Genomic DNA, 21610 nt, shown 5'->3' with positions numbered 1-21610 from the left:
GTTCTGTGGCTAACGAAATGCTTTTATTTGTGCGAGCTTTCGAGATACACTAATCTACATACAGAATCCATAAGGGATTTCCAAATAACCTATAAAGGATTATGAAAGAAGCAACACAGGGAGGGAAGGAGAAAAAATAGTAAATAAATCATCTAAAAGATCTAAGGACATAAATTAGCAATTACTAAAGATAAAACAATAATACAAAAAATAAATATTGAATCTGGTGAATGAATAATTCTGCCATATATCATGTTTACATTTCTGTATTCTGTAACATAATACATTTGATATAAAATGACAATAAAAAATCCTAATATAACATATCATCATCATAAACAAACTATGGGCATTTATATCTCTGTGCACAAAGAATGATTACATGAATTTTATATCTACGGCGACTGCCAAACATACAGTTACTTAATAAGACAACATGATCCCACAGTGATAAAATGTCCACACATGAATTAATAGCGGACTATTGATCATGCAGGCTTACAGTACATCTAGAGTCACCTCCATAAAACTGCAGTGCTACAGAGAGGTACCAAAGAACATCCGTTAACTATTAATGCATAGAAAATATATACGTGTGTGTACAGTATATGCCTAAAAATGCATACTGTACGTAACATACTTTGGATTTTTTTTAGACCAACCTACTAAAAAAGGCAAAAAATGTACCGAAAATACAATTGACAGAATAAAATGAGAGGTCTTTGGGGAGTTTGGACATACACACGGATACAAATCACATTATAGGATAAGCTCCTAGTTATCTTCCCTTCTATAAGGACACATCTGTTTATGTTTTATTGTTTATAAAATATATTTGTGCAGACTTCACTATAGCAGTTTGTACTTCTCTCTGTCTCATAGATCCCAAGGCGGTGGAGATCCTTTTTCTGAAGCTGCATCTACCTTGAAGTTTTGCACTGAAGTACATGCTGTATTATTATTTTTGCATTTTGTATTTTTTGGGGGACATTTTTTCACTTTCCCCTTGTTTCGCCTCTTCTCCTCTCCCTTCCCTTTCTTGTTCTGCCCAGTTCCCTAATTTTTCACACTGTTTTTTTTAATGTGTATATTGCATTTATTCACCGTATTCTTAGCCCCTACTGTTCTTGTAGTATTACATGTGTGTTATAGTTGAGGCACTACTGTGTTAAGGTTACCAGCAGTTAAGGATTTGAATATACATTTATGTGTAATACAATTACACTTTAATAATTGTAGGGATTTATTTGAATAATAATTTTTTACATACCAGTAGAGCGCACATTGTTCACTAGTTTTCATATATTATGGTACAGAATGTTTCCTACTGTATCCATATATCCAAACCCTGCCACAATGTATATGAGCTGGGGGAGGGGGATAAGGGGAGTATTTAATGCTTAACCAGTTCCCAGCATCTATTCCAAACTGACTGTACTTGCGGTGGCTGCATTGCAGTGATGTTGATAATGATACATAAGTGGGCATGTTCGGAAAAGACAAGTAGCTGGAGTAGAAAAGTAAACCGAGATCTAAAATTGCTGAAGGGTTTAGCTGCCTAATCCAATGCCACACTCACAGTGGCCATTTTCCTTAAAGACGCTAATGACCCAATTTCATACTTCAGTACAATATCACCTGGGTTAATGATAAGGTGACCAGTAGATCAAGCGCCCAGATTTTAATCTTGCGCCATACACCTGGTACTCATACTCTAAGGAATCGGGGAACACGTCCTTTGAGACGTGTTCCCTCCTTACCCGTCTCTGCGCAGACCTCCGCTCTGGTACCAACATGTGCGCGCACCCCCGCTCTGCTTACAGAGTGTGCACGCTCTGCTCCTCTAAACACTGCCACAGAGCTCAGCTCCGCCCCCTCGGAAGCGCCACGCTTCTCTCGGGCGCGGTGTGCCCACGTGACGTCGTGTACCGACCCCCAGCTGTGAGGCAACTAATTCTATGCCACTGGTCTCCTGCAGCCTATCGCGGCTCCCGCTGCGGCCGCGCCTCTGCTCCACCTCCAGTTCTATTGGCCCACGCCTGCTATATATACCCTGCTCATGCTCGGAGTCATTGCTGAGCATAACTAGTTGTAGCCTTGTGCTTCTGCGTCTGTTGTGCCTTGCTCCTGTCCTATGTTCTCTTCTAGTGTTTGGATTTTTTGTGTACCGACCCGGCTTGACTATTGGAACCCCTCTGGATATCGACCCCAGCTTACCCATGACTTTGTGACCTCTCCAACCCAGACCACGGCTATACGGACTTCTACAATTCTGACCTCTCCAATCCCAGACCACGGTTTACGGACTTTTACTATTCTGACCTCCCCAACCCAAGACCTTGGCAAGTATCAGAACTAATCCGCTCTCTCCAACCCAGACCCGGCTACGTTGACAATCCGCCTGCCAGGCACGCTGCTGTGGGTGCGTGGTTCTGTACTTCCCCACCTCAGTACCGGGCTCCAATCTTGCTCGTGGGCAACGCATGCGTTACAATTCCCACTGTCTGAAAATGAACATGTCGTGGCATAGAGCTGAACTGTGCAAAGCTATATACTTCCAACCCTCAAGGCCATCCATTCACATGGGCCACACTTACTGCGCAGTACTAAGGAGCAGAAGGCGAATAACAGCCCGGCACTGCTCAGTACATGTGGGACTTACATGCAATAACTTATGCACTAAGCACAGTGGTAGAAAGTACAAGTTCATTTAAAACTGCCACTGGTTAGTGCTTTACAGAAAGTATTTCTGTCTCATTTAGTCTATACCCAGGTGGAGCGCTGGTATAATAATGACGCAATCCCACATGGCAACGGATATTGGACTTGCAATAACGTCAAAACGCACAGCTATTTTACACCTTCTAGCGTAATGCATCACATTTGTGATCACAATGCATGAAATAAACTGAATGCAGTATATCACTCACAACGTGTGTGTGTATATATATAATATATACATACAGTAGACTGCTGAAATGTTACATAGTTACATACAGTAGTAGATGAGGTTGAAAACGACACATCCATCAAGTTCAACCTATGCTAAATTTAGATGACAGATACTTTATCCTATATCCGTACTTACAGTATATTGATCCAGAGGAAGGCAAACAAAAAACCCCAGTGACACATCATCCAATGAGATCTCATAAGGGGAAAAATAAATTCCTTCCTGACTCCAAGAATTGGCAATCAGATGACTCCCTTGGAGTAAATGGGAATATGACCTTTCAATTGGAGCTGTTTGCATTGACAAATATCAATTGAGATTCTCATTGACCCATATTCCAGGGCTTTTCAACAAGTTTTCCAAAAGGACCAGATCTTAAAAAAAAAAATAGGCGTAAAAGGGCCACAAGAGTATCATAAGTACCATATATATTTACTGTACGTTCCCTTCCCTCACAGTTTATTTCAGTGTAAAAAAAATGACACACAACGAATGTAGCACAAGTGAACAGTCCAAGAGTGACGCCAAGCTCCTTTGAGGGCTAGATTTTGAGCCCTGCTCCATCTAATGTGCCAGGAAGCTGCTTGTATGTGCCCGGAAAGCCCTAAGGTCCATTGACTTTACCATGACATAGATAAGTGACTTCATTGCATGTTGAATTAAGGGACAGTGCTGATTCCTGATCCTGCTCTCTTTTTGACTCTAGCGACCCTCTCACAGGCGTCCCGCTTTGCCAGCTTCTGAGATAACAGCGTTTTGTGGCTGGAACACTTGCATTGCTATCCAAGGAAACGCTTGCATGGGTAACCCTTTTTTCGCCTATGATTAAGATTGCAGGATTAAGATAAAACAGGTATAAATATTACCTGGCTCTCAAAAACATTTTAACGTCTCAATTCTACTTTGCAACATGCATCGGAGTTGGCATCCAAGCGTTAAAAACCTTGTAAAGTTTGTTTCATAGCTCAGGATAAGTTTAAAATGTCAAAAGCCTGACTACAAAAATCATATTTCTCATGATATTCAATGCATGCTGCTTTAATCAGCAACTAGTTAAGTCAAGTGCTGCATTCATTCCAAAAGTTGCCGTGCTATAAGCTGTTTAATGAAATATATATTGGAAAATTCCCATTAGCGCGCAAGTAAAGAAGTAAAGAAAAATATTTTGGAGCGGAGTGGGACTGGTGTTTTAAAATAAGCCTTGTTTTGTTAGAAATCAAAGTAAAGAACTGCGGTGTTCAGCCATTCCTTCTGATTCTCGGCCAGTGTTGTCCAAACGCATGAAAAGCAGAGACACAGCATGAGAAAACAGAGAGGGGGGCCTGTGTTTACCGAAGAGGCATTGCCAAAATAGCGGAATGTGCAACTTTCAGGAATATTTTATTACCTCCTGTAAGGTTAGAAAGATGTTGTTTCCTAGCATTGGAATAACCGAGGTGTAGCACAGTAATTCCATGTTCATTGCCAGAGCTCCCAACCCAACTGGCATTAATACAAACCTGCAAGAAAGAAAGTTAACATTGCTCTGCTCAATAGAGGAGTGCCACTCTCCAACTCTGTTATATCAGGAAAACGCCGGGACGTTACCTACAATGGGAATGGACATCAGTGTATGTTTCCTGAATCAATAACACTTTATTCTCTAAAGTACCGATGTGCAAATACAACGTCCGTAGTACATCCCATTAGCATGCGAATAACCACGTTGGGTTAGGATAACGTTGCGTTATCTTGCAGTAATGGGATGTCCTGTTAGTGTTACTCCTGTTCAGACCCTGAAATATGGGAAGGAGGAGAGGGAAATAATGCCGGGAAATACTTTTGCGACAGCATCAACATCTAAACTGTTGCAGACCCAAGTGGGCAGGACAAGCTGCTCGAGAGCAGAAGGTATGTTTCTTTCTCAACATAGGCAATGGGTTACAAATCCCATAATGCTTTGAGTACTGTAAGAAGTATTAAGCAGAATTCAATCAACTGATTATGCAGACATGGTTCCAGATGGAAACCTAGACGTTGTCATCAACAAGTTCCCCATTGTGCTTCTTCTGTGGTCCTCCACAACCTCAGACTCCAGCTGTTGTTTGTGCACATTGGAATGTAGGACTCTGTTTGGCCAAGTCTCCAAATAGTTTTAATTCCCAACTCCTAATTTTTTGTTACTGTACGTCTGTAGTGTTAAGAACAATGCATTCATTTAACCGCTGGGATAGAATGAGATGTACATCTTGTTTATTAGTATGTTCTCGGACATTTGACCAAGAAATGCTCATCACCCCTGTAAGAGACACGTGCAGAGGTACAAACAGGGAGACAGATTGTTGGGGGGAAATTAAGCCATGGCTTTATTCAGCACATCAATTTAAACAATGCAGAAACCACAAAAATAAATAAACAGCCTATTCCTTTGTAAGGGCTAACTCACTTTCCCAGTTCCCATCTGCCGGGCTGGGAGTATAGGCCTCTTACCAACCTATGACCCCAAAGGCTAAAGAGGTACCTGTAAGCAGGGGCTCTGTGTGTCAGGCTCTGAATCTGGGTTGGTGTCCGTTGAGGGGCCAGCCTCTGGTGGGTTCCCGGGTTCGCTGCACCCGGGTCCCTGGTGTCTTGCTGGCAGCACAGTCCTTCTGTGTGCTCAAGAGTCTCCTTGCCAGTTCCCAGCAGGAGGCTTTACAACCTGTCTGATTAGCCAGGTGGAGACTGGTTAATTAACTTTGGCTGCAATTAACCAGCTCCCTGCTGGATTCCTCAGACCACAAGAGGCTTTCTATTGAAGCCTAATTTAGACAGGGTTAAGTCCCTGTTACAGCCCCTAGAAGGCAATCATTTTGTGCTTAAGACTTTAAAAGACCACTATGAAGAACAAAACACCAAATTTATAGAGGAACTGAATCCCATTGAAAGCAATGGGATGTATTACATTGATAAGTTTGGTGTTACTATTTTGCGGCAGGGACACCTTGATAAATACACCCCACATGTCAGGCTATAACAGCTTTTACAGGATGTCATGACTGGGTGCGACTTCCGTACAGCGGCTAGAGTCCACCATGCAGAGTATGCATCAAGCATCATTGCCACACAGTATGTAGCCAATGTTATTGCAACCCGAAACGCGCTCCGGCGGATGAAACAGCGGGATAGCCCCAACCTTTTCTCCCACGCAGTTGATTCCAAACAAAGGCCACTTCTCCCGCTGGTGCATTGTGTATGTAAAGCTGCAGAACAATTGCAATAACATCAGTGTAACAGGGGAGTAATCCCTGTTCAGGTGGTGTGCCTTTGGTCTGGCAGTGTGGTGGTTAACTGCTGGTAGTCAATTGGTGAACACCACCTGCCTGATTTAGATTGTTTACAAAAGCCTTTCTGTTGAGACAGGAAGTGACTCCTTAGCTCACTTGTGGGCTGAACTTTGGAGACAGAGCAGGGTTCTTGAGTCTCCCAGGAAAGACTGACCAAGAGAACACAGATCTCTGGAGCTGACCTGTCTTGAGCTCTGCCAAGAAGAAACAGCAGAGCTGCTTACAAGACACAGGGAAGACTTCTAAACCTGGATGCTGACATTTTCTGTGCACGCACGGGTGCGGTTCCAGGAGAGCAGAGAAGCTTACTCTACAGCAGCTAACAGATAAGACTTTCATTATTAAGAGACTGCTTATATCTGCTTATTTCATGCTATATGTTTTGGGGCTGCGAGACATGCTTGACTTAGGGAGTTGTGAATTAATTGCATGGTATTTTCACTAGAGATACTCCCAAGTGAATAGAAGCTTTGTTCCCCCCCTGTGTTTGGATGATTTCCTGATGAAAAGGAAAAGGCACAATAAAGCCTTATTATAATTTCACCTTATAAAAGTCTTCAATTGTTTACCTCTGTGAAGGTCCGTCTACATATGGTGTCAGAAGTGGGATGAGAGGTGTCTTTGTAATTAAAAAGGACCGGAGATTTTTATGTGAAATTTATTTGTTATGGTTTTTGCCTACAAACAGTCTGAGCAACTTAGAAAAAAACCTCATGCAGCAGAGATCAGAGTTAAAGGGATATACACCACTGAAACTTGCAAAACCACAGATGGACTCTTTGCCCCAATCCCAAGAGGAGAGAGACTGTTGAAGTAGCTAAACCTTATTTTGCCTATCACAAAGTGTAATATGGTCATTGAAATAGGGGTTTTGCCTTCCAGCCATAGTCAGGGATCAAGAAGTGAGTCAGCCCTTAAAAAGGGATAGGTGTTTGTTGTTTTCAAAAGTGTCGCTGAAGCAGTGAATACAGATGGTGACCCACGAGTGGTACTGATTTTGCAAATAAAGGTTGCCACACCGCATAGGGCTACCAGCTGGGAATGGAGTATATGCAGAAAAGTGTGAAAATTGATACAAGACTGTTCTGAAGCAGGGGAATTTTTAGCAAACAAATGCTGAGTGTAAAATTGCCCTATAGGGGAAAAAGGGATTTCTGAACTGTATAAAAGGTTTTTCAAAGCCAATTGCTGAGTGTTGAGTCACCCTGCCGGGAATGAAAGAAATAGTCCAATGCAAAGAATGTTTTTTTTTCTGCAAGTAAAAATAGTCTGCCTACACTGGCGACACGTTTTATTGAAGCACGGCTAGCACCGCAAGCCGGGGGATGCCCCGGCGTGCTAGCCGCACTCCCTTGGCGTGCCGCGCGTCATTGACGCGCGGTCACGCGTCATCGGGAGCCTGCGCCCCCTGCACGCGCGTCCAGGGCTCCCCGAGGGAGCCCTGGTGTCCCGCGATGTGGGGGACGGCGGCAGAGGGTTCTGGGGGACCCGGCAGCGGGAGGAAGAAAGCCCCGATCAGAGGGCGCTCCTCCGCTGCTTCGGCGCGCGCCCGGCACCCTCGGGCGCGCGCCAGGTTACTGCTGCGGCCGAGAACGGGCAAATGCTCGAATAAACTCGGCCGCAGCAGTATATATATCTTGGGAGCAAAAACAGACACCCAAAGTGTGAAGTGTGAATGCCATAATACACAAAGATGAGACTGAAAATTACTGAACTCAGGCAGAAAACTAAATTTGTTTGCTGAAGCGGAGAGATTGCACCTAGCAAGTAAATGGTGTAAAGCAAACAGAAGTTTTTTCCTAGCAACTACACATTCAGCATACCTAATGAGAGATTACACCTAGCAAGTAAATGGTGTAAAGCAAATAGACTTTTTTTTACCTAGCAACTGCACATCTTGTATACCTGATGAGAGAAAATGCATGCACAGTACTGCTGATATTGTAAAACTTATCCAAGAAAGAAAAATTCTACAGAGATGCCTGTGAGAGCTACGACCTCTACAAGCAAAATATGCCCACCCGTAGGACTACCACAATTGGGGGTTCTAGCAAATACAGTGGCAATAGCTGCAATAGCGCCTCCTGAGGTCAGGAAGAAAATTACACCTGATAGCCTAAAAATGGAGGACAAGATGCAGCGTTCCTGTAATGAACCCTACCCCACGGAAGAGTGGCCCTTCCCGTCCAATAAAGAGGAAGACATCTCTTACGGGGAACCCGAACAGAGTCACACCCACAAAACACCCCAAGAATGGTGGGGGTGCCTGAACTCGGCACGAACAGAAAAGACCGCTCCCTTTGATGACGAATATGATCAGCAGGAGACAGAGCGGGAGCAGTGGATCACCGAATATTTCCATCAGCTATTACAGTTGCAAGAAAAGCCGGGTGGATCCAGTGACGCTGCCAAAATTTCAAATGAAGATGGAGACCCCAATATCCCTGAAGGGACGGTGTCATCCAAATCAAAAAGGCGGAAAAAGAAAAGCGGTTCTTCACTTACCGTGGAAGGAACAGAAACGTCCGCAGATCCTGTGGAGAAAAAGGGGGACCGAGTTGCCCTGCAGCCTAGAGAAAATGGAGAATTCGTCCCGCGGTTAACCGAATATCCAGAGGGCCCAAGGCAGAAGTCGTGTACCCCAAAGAAGTGTCTGTCCGGTACCAACCGTGAGGAACCCTCAACCAACCATCCCAGGGAAGTGGAGCCGGAACCAGTGAGTGACGATCCCTTGACCAGCCCTGAAGATGCCCTGGAAAATGCCAGGCATGACGGTGATATGCTCCGTGAACAATTGAAACAAAAGGAAGATGGTTACACAGAGCTACAGAAAAATAACGTGAAGCTACAGGAATATGTACTCTGCAGCCAGGACAGAATTGGACGATCTCAAGACTGAGCTAGATACTGCAAATGCTACTATTTCCGCCATAGATGAAAAGCAGAGCCAATCTGATAAAATGGTGGCTACGCTAAAGCGGAAGTATGAGGAGGCACTGAAGCAGATGACAGTCTTCCAGCAAGAGGTTGACACTCTTCACATGGAGCTGAATGCCTCACAACAGGAGGTCAACAGTGTCCAGATAGAGGTGGACGTATCTCAGAAAGAGGTTCAGACACTCCGCAGAGCACTGAGTGCCTCACATCATGAGACCAACAGCTGCCGCACAGACCTGGAAGTTTCCAGAAAGGAACTACACAGTCTCACTGAGGAGCTGGACATTTCAAGGGACGCAGAGCACCGACTGCAAGGTCTGCGTACACACCTCCAGTATGCTGAGGAGAAGCAGCAAACACTGCAGGAAGAAAAATTGCAGGCTGCTAAAGAGGTACAAGCGCTGCAGGAACGTCTGAATACCCAGTACGTCCCCACAGAGCAGTATGAGGAGCTAAAGGCCACGCTGCATGTCTTCAGAGCATCATTGGAGGCGGAGCTTCAATACCAGGTGACTGTATGAGAGGGAGCGTGAGACGGCTCAGAAACTGGAGCAAGAGCTGGAGAGACAGAGAGACTGTTCCATTCCCTTGAGTCAGTACACCAAGGAGAAAATAGACGCAGCGGCAACCTTGACGACAAAAATTACTGAGCTCCAGAAGGAGACTCTGGTACAGACTCAGGGAAAGCAAAGTGCGCAGATAAATTCCCTGAGAAGAGACTTGCAAGATGCACTCAAAAAACAGGGATCTCTTGAGGATGAGATTACAGTCCTACAAGGACAAGTATTGACCCTGACTAAGCGTCAGTATCCCACGGCCACAAAAACCCATGAAAAGGGTACAGTGAGAGCTGGGAATACCGCTCGTCTGAAAGACAAGGTTGCAAAATTTGAACCACATAAACAAGCACTAGCAAAACCTTCAGCCACCCAGCAGGCAACAAAAGAAGGTACACGTGCTGAATTAAAACCAGAAGAATCCTTAGCTGATGAAGCTGAAAAGATGGGACATTCTCTGGAAGTGGGTGTAGAATTGCAACTTAATCTCAAAGAGGTTGAACGAGCAACCCCATTGAGTGGGAAAAGGGCAGAGCGACAGCTTCAAGAGCGGAAAACTCAAAGGGCTGTTTTTAAATGCTCTGCAACTGCTGCCATACAGTATGCCTACAATAAGACGAGCACCCGACGCGAGGGAAATCTCATGACCGCGCACGCAGAGAAAAGACCATACTTGGAAAAAGTCCTCCTCGAGCAACTGAGGGGTGCTGATCTCTAACACCTTCAGGAGGAGACACGAATAAACTGGAGAAAGGGCTCCAATCCCAGCAGGACTGAGGGTTCTCTTCCTCCATCCACTCTCATTCAAGTCACAGAGATATCTAGAATGAGAGTGGAAGGATGGGCTTTGGCCGTGGCAAGCCCAAGCTTCCCACAAACAGGGGAGGTATGTAACAGGGGAGTAATCCCTGTTCAGGTGGTGTGCCTTTGATCTGGCAGTGTGGTGGTTAACTGCTGGTAGTCAATTGGTGAACACCACCTGCCTGATTTAGATTGTTTACAAAAGCCTTTCTGTTGAGACAGGAAGTGACTCCTTAGCTCACTTGTGGGCTGAACTTTGGAGACAGAGCAGGGTTCTTGAGTCTCCCAGGAGAGACTGACCAAGAGAACACAGATCTCTGGAGCTGACCTGTCTTGAGCTCTGCCAAGAAGAAACAGCAGAGCTGCTTACAAGACACAGGGAAGACTTCTAAACCTGGATGCTGACATTTTCTGTGCACACACGGGTGCGGTTCCAGGAGAGCAGAGAAGCTTACTCTACAGCAGCTAACAGATAAGACTTTCATTATTAAGAGACTGCTTATATCTGCTTATTTCATGCTATATGTTTTGGGGCTGCGAGACTTGCTTGACTTAGGGAGTTGTGAATTAATTGCATGGTATTTTCACTAGAGATACTCCCAAGTGAATAGAAGCTTTGTTTCCCCCCCCCCCCCTGTGTTTGGATGATTTCCTGATGAAAAGGAAAAGGCACAATAAAGCCTTATTATAATTTCACCTTATAAAAGTCTCCAATTGTGTACCTCTGTGAACGTCCGTCTACAGTCAGCTAAACTATTTCCGGTCATTGATCATTACAATAGGTTGCATACCTCCAGCAGGTTGGTGCTCTCAATACTTCTGTGTGCTTTCTCATCTACGTGTGCCACCGTCAACAGGAGATATATATGCGTGTAAATGATATTTGGAAGCAGCGTGATCATTACCACAGGGGGCCAATGTCCCGTAGCACATGTAACTGTCTACAATCAGCTTTTAACATTTCATTACTTTTATGTCATCAAACCATTTCACTTCTCCTGGCAAAACAAGAGTACTAAAACCAGCGCTAGACCAAATGTGAAACAGTGCAGTGCACGAAAAAGCAGCCTGGTGATTCTACTAAGGAAACTATCTCAAAAGTTACCCAAAAACAATATGAAAATACAAATATACTGTAGAAATGAAACCTGGCGCATGTGTACATAAATAATGTGAATTAAACAAAATCAATGTGTATATTCCATAAAAGGATATAGGTGACTGAAATGAGTGGAGTCCTTTCTTCCAGACGTTGAATGGTTAATGAACAGAAAAATGGACTCAGTTCTCAATGCACGTGGAAAAAAAGTTTCTCCTTCGCAGCAAATTATTGTCCTGTAGAGTGAGACATAAACCAGGGACACAACATTGCGCAGTATTGTTTTTCAGCAATGAAGTCCTCCCATATGCAACTCAAACAAATGCCCACTTACTAGAATTAGGGTGGGCAGCATGCAGTGGAGAGAAACTGTATATGTGGTCTTCTAGATCCAGGCGTTTTCAGGGTAACACGAACCCCACGCGGTATCCCCGATCTCGATGGGAACTAAAAGAACCTCCTCAGGAAAATATCTCCTGAATCTGTTCCAGGTCTCCTGTATATAATAAGGAACCGTGAGTTTAAAATCAAATTAGAAGTGCCCGACCCGGCCACCCAACAGCAACACACAGTCTCTGGTAGTCCTTGCCGGTACCGCGTGTACCTCGCGTTATTCCAGCGCGAGCATGATGACGTCACCACCCCCGTTCCTAGACCGGTGATCAGATGAGTGTCCAGGCCAGCGTCTCCTTAGGCTCCTCCCTACGCGTTTCGTGATGGGGAACGTCGCTTCGTCAGGGGAATAACGCGAGGAATATCTAGAAGACCACATATACAGTTTCTCTCCACTGCATGCTGCCTACCCTAATTCTAGTAAGTGGGCATTTGTTTGAGTTGCATATGGGAGGACTTCATTGCTGAAAAACAATACTGCGCAATGTTGTGTCCCTGGTTTATGTCTCACTCTACAGGACAATAATTTGCTGCGAAGGAGAAACTTTTTTTCCACGTGCATTGAGAACTGAGTCCATTTTTCTGTTCATTAACCATTCAACATCTGGAAGAAAGGGCTCCACTCATTTCAGTCACCTATATCCTTTTCTGGAATATACACATTGATTTTGTTTCATTCACATTATTTATGTACACATGCGCCATGTTTCATTTCTATATTTGTATTTTCATTTCACTTCTCTTGCAAGATACTTTTTTGGTGTTTTTTTGCTGACTTTCAGAAAGATGCTTAATATGCTGCTGCATGGACGTTGTAACCCACAGGGGGGAATTCTGCCATATCTTTCACTGTCAATGTTAACAGAATTTGGGTTATTTTCTGCAATCCTTATACCAAGTAATGATATTGTTATTTTTCCCTTCTTCCTGTGTGCCTGGGGCAGTTTGAGAGATCTGTGCCGCTTTGTGTGCTGAATACCCTTGTTATGCATTCTGTTTCCCTATAGGAGGTCGGAACTGTTTGTTTGATGTGTTGCTTACTGCTTGGATGAACTATTGCTCCCCTCTGGGAGTCTCATGGCTAAAAGCTACAGCTGTGACAGTGACCATGGCACATCTGTGATAATGAAGGGAAGCAAACTGCAGGTGACAAAGTCTCTTCATCATTTCAAACAGACACTTGTTTATGCCATTGCTTAGCACAGAACCCGTGCAATCGTTTAACGCAGGGATGGCCAACTCCAGTCGTTGATTGAGCCACCCGTGCTGAAACCGGGATATCCTTAAAACCTGACCTGTTGGTGGCCCTTGAGAACTGGAGTTGGCCACTCCCTGGTTTACTTTGTCACCTTTAGCTTTGATTACTAGAAGACAACTAGAGGTATAAAATAATGATGGCAGTGCAAAAAGTTATAGAATGTGATTATTAAGCCAGTTTAAGAAACTTAAAAAATAAATTAAATAAAAAACATATTTAAAACCAATAGTCAAAATAACACCATAGGACATTTAAATATTACACCCAATAATTAATGGACATAGTGCCATGCCCAACCTTTATTTAAACATGACTCCGTAACATAAAAAAAAGAATTTTTTTAACACGACTACATATATCCAAACCCCTGGTAAAACAAAACACCTTTCTGTGTTCAAACTCCACATCCCAGCAAACCATATTCAAACTTCCCTAATGCTGTACCATATTTTGAACATTTAATTATACTGTATTCAAACTTATTTTTAAAGGTAGCCCTTTATTAAATGTAGCCACTTTTAAGAATAGCAGCCCCTATCTTCAAACCTTTATTGTAACATGTAACATCATATCACATCCAAACTTAGGCTGCGGCCACGCTGGCGCATTATCATGTCATCAGCCCCTGTTATGGGGTTGTTTTAACACAGTGTGCCATTTCCAGTATTCTCACTAACATAGCCATATATCTAAAAATAGTGTAGCTGGCAGGGATGGTTCTACTGTTACTATTGCAACGATCTATGGACACATTGTAGCCGTATCCCTGCTGCTGTATCTGGCCAACTATTTACTGTGCTAGTGAGTGCAAGTGTTGGGCATTTTGACTCACCTTGTCTGGTTGCACTTTGTTTAGCCTCCCAGGTTCCAGCTGTATTTTTATACTGGAATCTATGTAGGCTAACTCTGTTGCATACGTGCATATTATTTAATCTATTTTTATGGTTAATTACATTCATTGTTACGGTAATATATGTTTAAAGGATGTTGTATTAAAAGTTACATTTTAACATATGTAGTGTGCACCCAAGTGAATTTTCTTTTGGAGTACAAACATTTTTGTACCCCTTTTGTTTCCCTGATTCACTTCAATTCACAGCTGCACCTACTGTCTTTGATAATTATCGATTATATATATATCATTTATTTATACCACAATTCGTATGATTTAGTTGATCACTCCCTATCCCCCTTCTTTTGTTGTTTAATTATACTGTATCCAAACTTATTTTTAAAGGTAGCCCTATATTAAATGTAGCCACTTTTAAGAATAGCAGCCCCCATCTTCAAACCTTTATTGTAACATGTAACATCATATCACATCCAAACTTAGGCTGCGGCCACGCTGGCGCTAACCGCGCTCATGCTTGAGAGCGGTGATGTCACCCCCGTTCGCAAGCGCACGGGGGGGCATTGCGAGTAAGTTGAGTGCAGTTGAAAGTCTTTTTTTGTTTACGCAAGCGCCAAGCGTGGATAAGCGCTCACGCACGAGCGCGCGCACCACGTGAGCGGAGATGGGACAATTACACTTGCCGAAGCTAACCTCGGCAAGCACCGCTCGGTCAGCACGCTCAGCGCTAACGTGGCCACAGCCTTATGCCTAAACTTTAAGCCCTTTAATATTACAAACACTATATAACATAGGATTCTATCGTGAAAAGGGCAATATTAAAAGCATATTCAAACCCATATTTATAAATAACACCTAATCTGAATACCTTAATATGTTTATACCTTTATACCATTATTAGCACAGATACTATGCTTCTAACATCTCCCAAGCCCAAAACAGCCATGTAACATCCCCCATCATGTGCCCCATTAATCTCAGACTGTGACACCTTCTGAGTAACAAATGAACACTCACCAGAATACCATACATTCTGCTCTTGTGATATTAGTATTTAATGTCGTCAAAGAATTGTGAAGAGAAGAACAATTTCTCAATGTTAATGTTTCAGTAGCATGGAGATACCTGTATCAAATACATTCACCTCTTTCATCACTGCACCCACATTCTGTGTCATGCATTGAGGTGTTTATTATATGTATCCCTATGGTTCTATATGTCTCCCATCATTCCATTAGATTGTAAGCTCTTGGGGACAGGCATGCCCCTTTCTCCTTCTGTTTGCACTCAGGTTCAACGCTCTAATTCCTAAAGGTGCATGTATTTCACAGTATTTTTAAATCACCCTCATTCTCCCACTGCAAACTGCTGGGCACATGGACAACACTATAAAATAATAATGATAATAATAATTTAAAAAAATGTTAAGTGGAAGTAGGGATCAGGTACCTGGACGTGTATTTGTGGATGCTCCCATCATCATAGACAAAGCTCTGGTTGGTATAACACTCGCTGCACATCTTTATACCACCATCCCCTTGCTGCAGGTGCTGATGATGAGCGGTAGATCTGTATATCCCCTGGAGACTCCTGTTTTCACCCGAAAATGGCATCTGAAAAGTGGTGAGGATCCTTCTGAAGAATGAAAACTCGTGGATGTGGCCAACCCCTGAAACACACGTGTCCCTGCTTTAGCTTGTGCCTGGGCTCTGTCCTTCCTCGCTCCGGATCCGGCTCCAGATAAGAGATCCAGACCAGCCAATGGGAGACCTTCCCATCCAGACTCTCTCAAGTCTTGCAGGTGGAGTGGGAAGCAACCTGGCTCACTTGCATAATGGACTCTTGAGTGTGTATACAGTGCCGAGCAGCAGCTAATGGACAATATACGGCTGTGTCAGGTTATTGACACCACCTGTCCCTAATCTATGACCAAATAATCAATATTTCTGTCCACAAACACAAAGAAGAATTTCACACGGCTGGGATTCACAGCATGTGTGGCATATTTCCTCCTTCTCCGTGAAAATCTTTGAGGTGATGGAAATCCAGCTCCCTCTCTTCTTTTATCCCCCCCCCCCCCCCAAAAAAAAATCTTCTCGGGGGGGGCAAAATGAAGACACTTTGCTCCTTTTTGGATGAAATCAAAATGCTTGGGTTTTGAATTAAACCAGATGTCAGCCTGTTTGCACCACCTGCTGGTCAGCGCTGGGATTGCGAGGGTGCTTCAGTGCACAGTCACAATACAGAAGGCATGTTCATGATGCTGCAAATAAATCCCATCTTCAAGCAATGAGGGGACAAAACTTGCAGGAGAGTGGTCATTGGCTGCTGTTTCCAACCAGTTAACATGTTCTACATGCCCCTGCCTGGCTGCCACTTCGCTCTGCTGCAGCTGCTGTGCCCTGAGTGTGAAATTGCTGATGTTATCAGAGTAGCCCCCCTGCCTGCAAGGTTGCATGAACATGGCCATATAATGCTGATGGAAGAAAGAGCTACTGTAAATACAAGCCTTGGGAGTTGGGAGAAAAAAAACTGCAGCTTTTCTAGTAAAGAGTGTATTGACCCTTTCACTGCCACTCCCAGACTTCTGCATATTCTAGTTATTGTCTCTGCATGGCATTGTGCAATTGAGTAGAGTTAGAGAGTGGTACAGACCACGTGTGACATTGAGGGGCATATCATACCATGATGAAGTCACGAGCCACGCAGTCAATGGCAGTGTGTAGGATAGAGCCGGGGTGACCAGCTCCAGTGTTCAAGGGCCACCAACAGGCCAGGTATTCGGGATATCCCTGTGTCAATCAGCAACACAGTTGAAAAGAGCCTGCTTCAGCACAGGTGACTCAATCAGTGGCTCAGTCTTTGACTGAGCCACCTGTGCTGAAGCCGGGATATCCTGAAAACCTGACCTGTTGGTGGCACTCGAGGACTGGAGTTGGCCGCCCCTGGGATAGAGCCTGGTAACCGCTCAGTGGGATGGTAATACTGTATGCTGCAGCTAACCCAACCCCCAATGGTTTCATCCCCGGATGCTGAAAGCACGTGGCTATTTTTGTGCATGCCACATTGGAATACTGTATATCCTGTTTATATTCCTAACGCGAGAATAGTTTCACGCAGCAGGATAACAAAAAGGGACATGGTTCCGAACAGTACAACATTACAATACAATGGGTGACCGATATGAAGGAGTCGTCATGCACGTTGCAGAAGTGGCAGATTTCTGAGGAAGGGGTTATCTTGTTATGATCCAAAAAAGGCCTTGTCATTATTTATTATTATACCTTAACACAGGGGTGCCTACTCCGGTCTTATAAACCCCCCTCCCAACCACAACAGGTCAGGTTTTCAGGATCTCAGCTTCAGCACAGGCAGCTTAATCAGAGGCTCAAATCAGGGGACTGATTGAACCAGCTGAGCTGAAGCAGGTACTGATTCAGCCACCTGTGCCTAATTAGGGACTAATTGAGCCACATGTGCTGACACAGGGATATCCTGAAAACCTGACTTGTGGGGGGTCTTGGGGGCTGGAGTTGAAAACCCCTGACTTAACGTGCACCCAGCAATTTACAGAGTGAATGTACAAATGGTTTAAAGATTAAGGAAGTTACGCCTAAAATGACATTCTTTATTACATAAAGAGTCATTTATACTATGCACAGGCATATATGTTTAATATATAACTCACAGTGGCATTCAGTGAAACATTAAACATATCGTACACTGTCGCCGGGTCCTCAGAAACCCTTTCACTGTCAGAGGGGCCAGCCATACATTGCAACGACATTGGATACATCCCACTATCACAGACGAGTCTTCTAAATCCTCTCCCACCTCTTTCCATTGGCTTCCTATATCAAGATATGAATAGTGTTGTAGCGCCACCCTGTGGCATGCACTTACAATCTATATATCTATGTGTGCAAAGCACTATATTCACATGCAGCATACTGTATACTGTGAGTACAAAGTCTCCAGTCCTACGCCACATGCTGTAGTCCTCTAGTCTCATATACACTGTGTTTTCAGTAAAAACAGGACCCCTTTTAGTTTTCGGCATGTCTTACAGAGAAAAGCCTCCATTTTCATGAAAATGTGAGCCACTCTACTGTAGCTCTGTCACAGATACTTAGGCCTCGTTCAGGGTGCTGGCTTCGGAGGGAGGGCGTGCTGACGTGCTTGCTGCAGTGAGAAACAAAGTATTCAATTTGAATACTTGTTGTCAAGGTAGCTACTGCCCTGCCTCCGAAGCCAGGCGTTGCCGCTGACGACAGCTCAGTAAACGAAAATTTCGTTTCTTGGAGCTGAAGCCGCGTCACAGGGACCAAGGCAGCCAATGAAATCATTCTTCAGAATGATTTCATGGCTGCAGCTTGGATACTTTAACCCTGCCGCCTGTAGCCCCGCCCCCTCCCCAACGCTGAAAAGTCAGCTGGGGGATAATCACATGTCGCCAGCAAACTCCCAGCACTGCCTCCCGCACGCCCCTCCTCCGAGTCCTCAGCTGCCTCCCTGAACGAGCCCTTAAGAGTGATTTGATAATTGAATAAATATTCTTTGGAACTGGCGGTGGCGTGATGACCTCATCAAGTGCATAGTTACAAAATGGTGTCCAGCGCATAAGATAAGCGCGTTATAAAGTTTTTGAGACAGAGGAAGGATTGTGGTCCAAAACGCTCCCATCAAATGTTTCCTGATATAGGGACGGTCGCTAGAAGGACGGAAAAAACGAATTTGTAATGTTCAGGAGTGGGAGCAGCTGGATCAGCGCATTATCGATGATGCAATCAGACGGTGGCGTTCTCATCTTCGGGCGCGTGTTTCAGCGGGAGGACAACTTAAACATACACTTTGAACTCAAACGTTATAGTAATCTTAGTGTCTCAGATTAGATTATAACAGTTTGATATTTACGAGCTACAAAGGAAAAACTCCTGTATCTCATGTAATGAGCACGAACCTCCCGCAGCGTATCTGCTACTTGTTGGCATAATGCAGTGACATCGATTTAGTTAACACCAGTTGATTGTCCACATTGTGCTCCTTATATAGTGTTACCTACATAACAAACCTACACTTGTGCAAATTTTCATGGGGACCGAGCGAGAAATATATAAGATACTGAATGATGAAAAACGAAAGGGGTCCCTTTTTTTCATTAACACCGTGTATATTCTATCTGGCGGAGCGTTCATAAACTCGGTTATTTGAAGAAGAAAAACATAATGTTGTTTAGTTCAGTGTTTTTGACCCGAAGAACATTGTTTTGGTCTGTATGACGGCTCTGTTAATCTACGACTTTAATCTCAACCACACAGCAGCTGGAGCATCAAATAAATTACTAAGGAAGTTAATGACACAAGAAGGTATACTGAACGCGGACAGTATTATCAGGTTCTACCAACCTGGTATAACAGCACATTTTTGCAGATGGCAATTTGATCCAGCTACCTTCTGAAATGGACCGAGCAGAAGAGATGGGCCACTTTTTTTTTGATGGATTTTGTTCCGCTGTGGATCGTCCGGTTGCTTTGGTCAGTGGATTTCCACAGATCAATCTCAAAAATGGCGATTCGCTTTTTCCGGATTTGTTTTATTTTTATTATTGACAATCCAACCCGATGATTCTGCAATTCGTGCACACGGATTGTATCCCCATTTTTTTTTTTATTAATAATCCGCACAGATTGAAACGGGCACAATCCGTCGACGGATTTTACCCCGCGGAACGGATTTTGAACGGAACGCTGGGGAAATTCCATGAAACGTATTTTGACAGTTTCGCCCCCATCTCTAGTGAGCAGGCTGTGAACCGAAATATGGCCAGTTTGGGATGTAACGCTTGGACTTGTCAACTCACTCACTGATTTTCCGCCAGTGTCATCGATTTTTAGCATCAGCGTCCCATAAACTTCAGTGAACCCCTACTAACACTCACTTTTCTATTGAAATTACATTAATGGTTCAGCACCCCTAAATCTCAATGGTTTTGGTCCTTTGATGTTGAAATCTTTGAGTTCTGTTTGTCATCATCACCATGACCAGTAGCAGCTAAGCTCCACATCTCATGGACTTTAAACCTTGTAGATGTGCAGATAAGTCACACATGGAGAGATGGAAGCATATGGAAGACATCTATATTGCTTTACTGGTGCTCACAATGGTTGTGGTATCTTATGACGTGGTACAGTATGCAAAGGTTTGACCTCTCTTCAGCAGAATGGTCTGCAATGCATTGATTTACAGCAGGTCTCTTTAACCAGTTCTCCAAAGCAGGGGTTCTCAACGTCAGCCCTCAACAGGTCAGATTTGAAGGATATCAATGCTTCAGCACAGGTGGCTCAGTCTTTGACTGAGCCACTGATTGAGCCCTCTGTGCTGAAGCAGGGATATCCTGAAAACCTAACCAGTCGGGAGGTCTTGAGGACTGGAGTTGAGAACCCCTGCTCCAAAGGGGACCAATCAGGAAAGATTTAGGAGTAGCAGGGCCAGAAGCTTATTATAATATATCAGATACAGTACATTAAAAAAAACTTAAATGATAATGTTTCCACTTTTCACAAGCATGTATAACTTCTGTACCATACTGTATTTATTACATTACCATAATTTACATGGAAGTTTTAGTGTAACAACTTCCACTTTGCTCCTGCTAATTTCATACCAGTTGCGTGGGCAGCTGAGAGTCCAAAGGTCACCTCAGCACCCTGCATGGTCGCCAGTCGCCCTGATTTCCAGTATGATGTGTGTACTACGTGGGAGGTGCAGTGTGAGATGGGTGGAATTTAAATGACAGTCACATGAAATCCGAGGAGCATTTTGTTTCCCGGATTACAATAAGGTGTCAAAAGCTCTAACTTAGATTCAGCCCTATGGTGATCACATTCACATGGACATACTTTGCACCCTAAAAATATATACCATTTCCCCAATTCATAAATATAACCATGGACACGCTGCGTACATTCCCAGTCACTGGTCATCAGGTCATCCAACTGTCCGTAACCCCTTTTCTGCCAGATGTGTCACATTGCTACTCCCCTCTGGTAGCGAAGGGTTAAAGAACCCCATTTTAACGCCTCGCCTCCCATAAAGACTTCACTGGGGATGGGCATATGGCAGCTCTTGCTGGCCTTGGTAAGACCTTTTCGTTCAAGAGGTCCTGTTAACCCCTGCTGTGCCAGACCTGCCCTGTATAATGTCCCCAACACATTGCTAAGCTCACTAAAAATGACAGACCTAAGGATATGTGAAATGGGGGAGGTGACGGGAACGCAGACAGCAGGGGGTCCAGCACAAAGAGGGGGCCATGGCTTAACACCCCCTCCCCCCTCCCCCCCCCCCTCTATTCCTCTTATACTAGTATTAGCGTTCTCCCTGCGTCCTCCGCCTCCATTGCTGTGATGGTTTAACACTGAGTGAGCTGGTCAAGGCTGAACGCCAGCTTTGTGCGACCAACT

The 21610-nt window shown here is 44.1% G+C and overlaps 1 protein-coding gene across 3 annotated transcripts in view; it reads right to left on the bottom strand.

Annotated features, from left to right (window-relative positions):
* KCNT1 (potassium sodium-activated channel subfamily T member 1) overlaps positions 1 to 16150 on the bottom strand; it is a 215107-nt gene extending 198957 nt beyond the window's left edge. For 2 of the 3 annotated variants that reach the window (XM_075578829.1, XM_075578834.1), the window contains exon 1: positions 15600 to 16150. In XM_075578829.1, coding sequence (XP_075434944.1) covers positions 15600 to 15763 — 164 coding nt within the window. In that variant the 5' untranslated portion in view covers positions 15764 to 16150. The remainder of the gene's footprint in view (positions 1 to 15599) is intronic. The other variant, XM_075578830.1, reaches the window with a different exon arrangement.
* Between the last annotated feature and the right edge of the window lie 5460 nt (positions 16151 to 21610).

The sequence above is a fragment of the Ascaphus truei genome, chromosome 21 (assembly GCF_040206685.1).
Source record: "Ascaphus truei isolate aAscTru1 chromosome 21, aAscTru1.hap1, whole genome shotgun sequence".
NCBI lineage: Eukaryota > Metazoa > Chordata > Amphibia > Anura > Ascaphidae > Ascaphus > Ascaphus truei.
The sequence above is the reverse complement of the archived record's forward strand: the minus strand, read 5'-3'. Positions and strand labels throughout refer to the sequence as shown.